This window comes from Tauraco erythrolophus, chromosome 2 (assembly GCF_009769465.1).
Source record: "Tauraco erythrolophus isolate bTauEry1 chromosome 2, bTauEry1.pri, whole genome shotgun sequence".
NCBI classification, from domain to species: domain Eukaryota; kingdom Metazoa; phylum Chordata; class Aves; order Musophagiformes; family Musophagidae; genus Tauraco; species Tauraco erythrolophus.
This window is the reverse complement of record NC_141466.1, coordinates 16227376-16233401: the sequence shown is the minus strand read 5'-3', so window position 1 is coordinate 16233401 and position 6026 is coordinate 16227376. Positions and strand designations below refer to the sequence as shown.

Sequence of the window (6026 nt, the reverse complement as noted above, 5' to 3'; positions counted from 1 at the left end):
AGATTTGCAATAAATTTAGACTATGGTCACTAGTGAATTTAGAAATTAATCAGGTAGATGTCTTTCCTTATAGGACTGAAGTCCACATATATTCCCACTGAGTCCTTTGAGGAAAAGAACTAAAAATACATGGCCTCATCTGAATGCTATACCATTATGACATTTCAATTAATTAATAGATTTGGTGCTAGAGTAAAACTACAGGTATTTACTACTCCAGATACACAGAAAGCAGCAGATGTGATTCATTTGGCATAAGAAGGATTAATTTACTTTAAAAAATGGTAGTTTAAAGTTATGTCACAACTCAACAACAAAAAAATAGGACAGATAAAAGGATTTTCAGCTTTTTCTGTGGAAAACAGTCATCCTAACAGCTTTTGCTTTACACAGAATGAGCTGGTGTTGACAACTTTACAATATAATAAGCCTCTTCCATTTTTTCTAGGCACTTTTCTGGTCCCGTAAAATCCAACTCCATTTTACAAGTGAAACTATTGTAGGCATTTCCCACATCTAAATTTAAATAAATTATAAAAGCCAGGCATTACAATTCTCTAGATAGTTACTTGCATTTCTAAATTCCAGATTGTCTCCAACTAGTGACAAGCCCCAAATGTGTCTCTCATTGCAAGAGACATCCCATATTCCATAAGAAAGCGTACTGCATCGCATTTTAAAAAACATCTCTAAAAGATTATCATCAGCATAATTTAACTGCAGTGAAACCATCACAAAGCACTTAAGGCTACTCATAAATGAACACCATTTTATTTATCCAGTTCTGAATACAAGGGTGAATTACTTCAGCCTGCATTATTAATATAACAATCATGAAGGAACACTGTGGACCAGACAGTGCAACGTGTGGTAAGAACACATCAGCATTGTTTGGAAAATACATATGTGTGCACGTGTGTACATGTAGATTCACACACATAATATCATTTATTAGGTAAATTTACTGCATTTTCTAAGGTTTGCACATGATTGAGAAAATGAAGCTGAAATGGTGTGTGCAAACAAACTGGGGATTCAATGGCTCCAGTGATGGAAACAAGTCAATGGGGATACATGGGTAGTGCTACCCTATGCTCCCACAGGAAATCTGTCATGCAGGTACTTTCATAGCGTGCTTTCTAACATGCACAGGCAGGCTTGACATCCATGCAAAATACAACTCAAAATGCAACTAAAGGAGCCACAGAATGTCAGCCTTTTGCCTGCTAACTCAGAGATGAAAACACTTGTGCAGCATTGGAGAGAGCAGAGCTCAGTCTCCTCCTTCAAACTTTACAGGAAGAAACCTTCAGGTGGAAAACAGAAAAACACTTCCCTCTTTCTCTCTACCTTTTCCTGGCCATTAGATATCAAAATCCTAATCTTCTTCTGATCCAATAAATATCAAAATCCTCTCTGTGGGGTAACTAAATACAACTGGTAGAACTATGGCAGGAAAGCCAGAGAACACAGCTTCTTCCCACCACAGTCTCACCACATCACTAATAATAACTGAGCTCTTGGAAGAAAGAGAAGGGTGAGCGAGTTTTGACTAGATCAGGTGCAGAAGAGTAATCTCTCCCTTCTGCCATGGCTGCTTTATTTCAGCAAAAAGCAAACAACAGAATAAAAACTGTTTACTTGTGTACAGGAGGATAGGAAGGTGTAATATGTCTTCCAACATTGTTTTAAAATAAAATGACAAATCATTCTCAGTTCTTCAAAAAAATCACTGATTCTTGTGAGTAAGGTTCCTGGCAATGAATTCAAGCTGACAGAGCCCTGCAAAATGGAAAGCAAAATGACAAAATGGGGCTTGCCCATGTATCCTATTTGCCTCAGACATCAGCTATAAGCATCTCTTTGCCTCAGAGGCAACCTGGCTGTCACCTCAGGTAGTGGTATTTTGGATTACATTCAGCCTTAACTCTTCCTGGGCACCACATAAAAAGCCTAAATGCCTACCTCAAGATGCTGGCTTCCTGTGTAAAGGCGAGTCTTTAAAGGTTTGATGTGCTGCCCAAGCTCTTAACTGGATCCAACCCTGTAATTTGTTCCATAATAGGATGACCCAGCAGGAATATTTACAGCACAGCATGAAAGCACATGCCAAAGAAGTGACAATGCAGCAGTACGAAGTTGTTGTATTGATCGAATAAATTGCCTTATCCAACAGCTTTAGGTTGACTATTAGCATTTCAGTGTTGTACATCTCTTCAGTTTCACATTTAATGTGTTTTTGAGAAAACAAGTGGTGTTTGGGAAAGCCTTCCTCCCCTCTAAACAAAATAAGACATGGGTTCCCAAAGAAAGCTCAGCAGCAACCAATCGGAGATTTTTAAATGATCTGAGGCATAACGGAAGACTCTTATAAAACACATCTTCAAAATAACTCTGTAATAAATAGCCCAAAGGGTTTGTTCCGCTGAATTTAACTGAGGTATTTTTTTTCAAAATATAATGTCGCTAGTAAAAAAAAAAAAGGTTACTGAAAATCCTATGACACTGAAAGAAAATGAAGCTTCAAAATGGCAGAGTTCAGATAGCACTGGGATTTTGTTGTGCTATTACTCTGACCAAACGACCAAGAACTTCACAACAGGTTCCAGACAAGCTGTGGCAAAGTGCTGCTGGATGTTTAAGCATATTCCTCTATTGCTTTTGATTTCGTGTAATGGTGTCACATAGTTTTGAAAGCCAATTACCAGTAAGGACCTTTCCCCCGGAGCGTGACTGAGGATGAGACCAGCAGGTGTCCACCCTAACAGCGCACTGGAGGAACAAGGTCTTGCTTAGTAAACAAGCAAGACGTGTATAACATGCCATCCACATGTTTAACAGCTGTGAGAGTGTCTCCGCCATCCAAGCAGGTGCCGTGGGTGCTAAACCTACTTTGTGAGCTGAAGTTCATTATTAATAATCCTCTCTGCAAGGGGAGAGAAGAGGCTGTGCAGTCAGACACTACCATATCATGCGACCAAGTCCACACACACTGGAGATAGACATCTGTAATGGGAAGACACTTTTCCTCATAGACTTTCAGGCTAATTTTTTTCCCTGGTTTTGGTAAAAATGTTTATATTACAGGCAATTAGACTTCTCAGAACTTAAACACAAGTATTTGCATATTCAGATCAGCCTAGGGTATGCAATGTACAGAACTACTGGATAACATGACCATAGACAAAGGGCAACCCAGAGAAAAGCATCAGGAGGGAATTTAATTGACCTCTGTAAAAGGCTTGACTTATGAGAGAAGCTGAGAGCCCGGATCATACATCCCAATATTCAGAAACCAGCTCTGGAAACATTTAACTGAAGAATTTCTATCTACCTCTGTCCATAGAATGGGACTGATGATACTTACAGAAAATCTTAAAACTTGTAGTCACAAGCAGTCTGTATAAATTCCAGCTATCATGAGCATGGCTGAAGCTGGCTTGATGCTGTGTGAAAAGCAGACTACATATTACCAAAATAAAACCCTTCCGAAGGAAACATTCGACACTATCAGGAAAAGAGATATGCTAGCTTCTTGCCACCTACAGGTGAAACACTAAAATCCTCATGGTCCAGCAGCTAACTACCTCTCAGACTCCAGTGTTTGGAGAGTAAATTGCCTCAAAACCAGAACTGACATTAAATACAAACGGAATTGGGGTTTCAAACTTTGGGCAACTTATGGAATCGTGTCTTTTTTATTTTAACATTGAAGTACGTAAAATTTTAAATGCTTCGTCTTTTATAATCAATTCGCTTGACAAGGCTTTGTTTGGTGTTTTTTTTCATGAAGAATAGCGAAAGATCTCCTTTTTTCTTTTTTTTTTCCCCCTAGTCCCACATCATGCTTCTGCTAATTACCATTGATTAGCAAACAGCTTGCCAATTAACTCTGACAGGGTAGTCATCAGTTTCATAGCACTGCATGTCATCCAAAAGGTAGGGAGAAATTACTGTTAGTTTCAGACAATTAGCAAGAGGCTGGCAGAGCTCACAATTGCCTAAAAGCTAAATGCTCCAGCACCACTGAGATAAATTATTGAATCAATTAAAACACATGGTTAGATGTCTGTAAGTATATTTAAAGCTAGCAAACAAGCTTCTAGCTGTTATGGAGTAGAATTAAAAATTAGTGGAAGGAGAAAGAGTAGTAGGGGTTTTTTTGGGGGGGATTGGTTGGTTTTGTATTTTTTTAAAGCTGTTGCAGTTTGTTCTGGTTTAGTCTGCCATTAACATTAAATACAACTAAAAGCTAGTATTGACTTAAAGCAAAAGCATCTGGTAAAGAGTAAGATCTAAAATGACTTTCCTTCCAAAGTGGTTAACTTTTCTAAAAGGCAAAGAGGTTGTTATTGCTAATGCTATAATTGCAATATTGACAATTGGTGGGCAGCAACTTTTCTCTTTTTTCACATTCAGCTGTCCCTGTCATGTTGGGCAGAACCTTATCTATGGACTGGCTTTCCTAGGAGTTCCAGCACTGATTCTTCTGATTGTTGGCTATGCCCTGAATAACCAGACTTGGAGGCTGGTTACAGGCAAAAGGTCGCCTCTTCAGGAGGAGACTACACCGAACCGGTTACTGCAATGCAAACTGATCTGCTTTGTCTTGTGCAGCATCACTGGGAGAGCACTGGTTGCTCCAGTAACGTGGCTAGCAGTCACCCTGATAAATGGCTCCTACTACGTCTGTGCCGTGAGTGAGTATGTCTCTGTGCACTATTACGGAGTTAATCCTAACGTTACTGCTACCGAACGCAGAAGGATATTGGCCACATTTCCATGCAGTCAGTTAGTTCCTCCGGAGCTGACTCGGGCAAGAGATGAAGTGATTCTCCTCCTCCGATACCAGTCACAAGTGAGTAACTCGTGTTGCTTTTGTTGCCAGTGGACCTAATGATGAGATACAGAGTTAATTCAGCAGGCAATGTGTTAGAATAAGCCAGGATCAGTATCTTCTGCCTTGAGCACTAAATCTCTCTGTGTTTGAAGCCTGCTTTGTTCCTATAAGTTGAACTGAACTTTAGGTATATAAATTATGATGTCTGGTCATCCCATTTGCTACCTGCTGCTGGAGGATATGTTCTTCCTTGCATAGTATCTTGAAAAGTACCATCAAGTAAGATAAATAGAAGTTCAAGAGCTAGGAAGAGTACGAAGTTTCTTCATTCAAGCATAAGAAACATGTGACTAAGGAGCTCCATGTGAACCAAATTAAAATCTTGGGGTTTAGATCAGATACAATTATAAAAGTTTACATACTGGGTAAATAACGGGGAACATTAAGTTGTCACTCCAGAGAAAATTGGTTTCAAACAAGCTATAAGCTAACATGGGCTAGGAATTAGCTTCTCTTCTCACAATAATAGCTGTGGAGGCAAACTCATTAACAAATTATATAACAGAACTTCCTCAAACTTGAGAGAAAGAAGTGACTTTACTACGTGGCTACCTCCAGTAGTCAGGGACCAGGTTTGATGGCAACAGACCCTTAGCAGGCTTAAACCTTGCTCTGAAGTTACCACTGTATTTTCAGTTGTAACAGTTTTTTTTCTTTTCTCTTTCTTTGTCAGGTGGCTGGCTGGCTTCTGATTGCTGTGGTTGTCATCACTGTCTTCCTATCTTACTGCCTGGCAAGCTGTTTCTCCCCACTCAGCTTTCTACATTTCAGATACTGGAGCAGCTACGTCCACAACGAGCAGGAGCTCTTTGACGAAGCCACAGACCAGCACTCCAGGCTCTATGCCATGCAGCACGTAAGGAAGTTCTTTGGCTTTGCCCCAGGGAGTGAACACGTAAAGGAAATACGTATCCCGTCTCTCAGAGAGTGGCAAGCCATTTCTGGACTGGCCTTTCTAAAACTAGTGGATGAGGAGCACTACGACTACAGCCTTCTCCATGACTGGGCGCTCAAGGAATCTGTAAATGGAAAATACCTGAAGACCGATGAAGACCCTGTGATGCAACACAGCTCTGAGGGTTCAAGCCCTCACCAACACCTTGCAGAAAAGCAGGAACATATCTAG

The 6026-nt window shown here is 40.1% G+C and overlaps 1 protein-coding gene across 1 annotated transcript; it reads left to right on the top strand.

Annotated features, from left to right (window-relative positions):
• The first annotated feature begins 4300 nt into the window (after positions 1 to 4300).
• On the top strand, positions 4301 to 6026 carry CALHM4 (calcium homeostasis modulator family member 4). The gene is made up of 2 exons (XM_009987239.2): positions 4301 to 4858; positions 5574 to 6026. The coding sequence occupies exons 1-2, from the start codon at positions 4301 to 4303 to the stop codon at positions 6024 to 6026; spliced, it is 1011 nt and encodes a 336-aa protein (XP_009985541.1).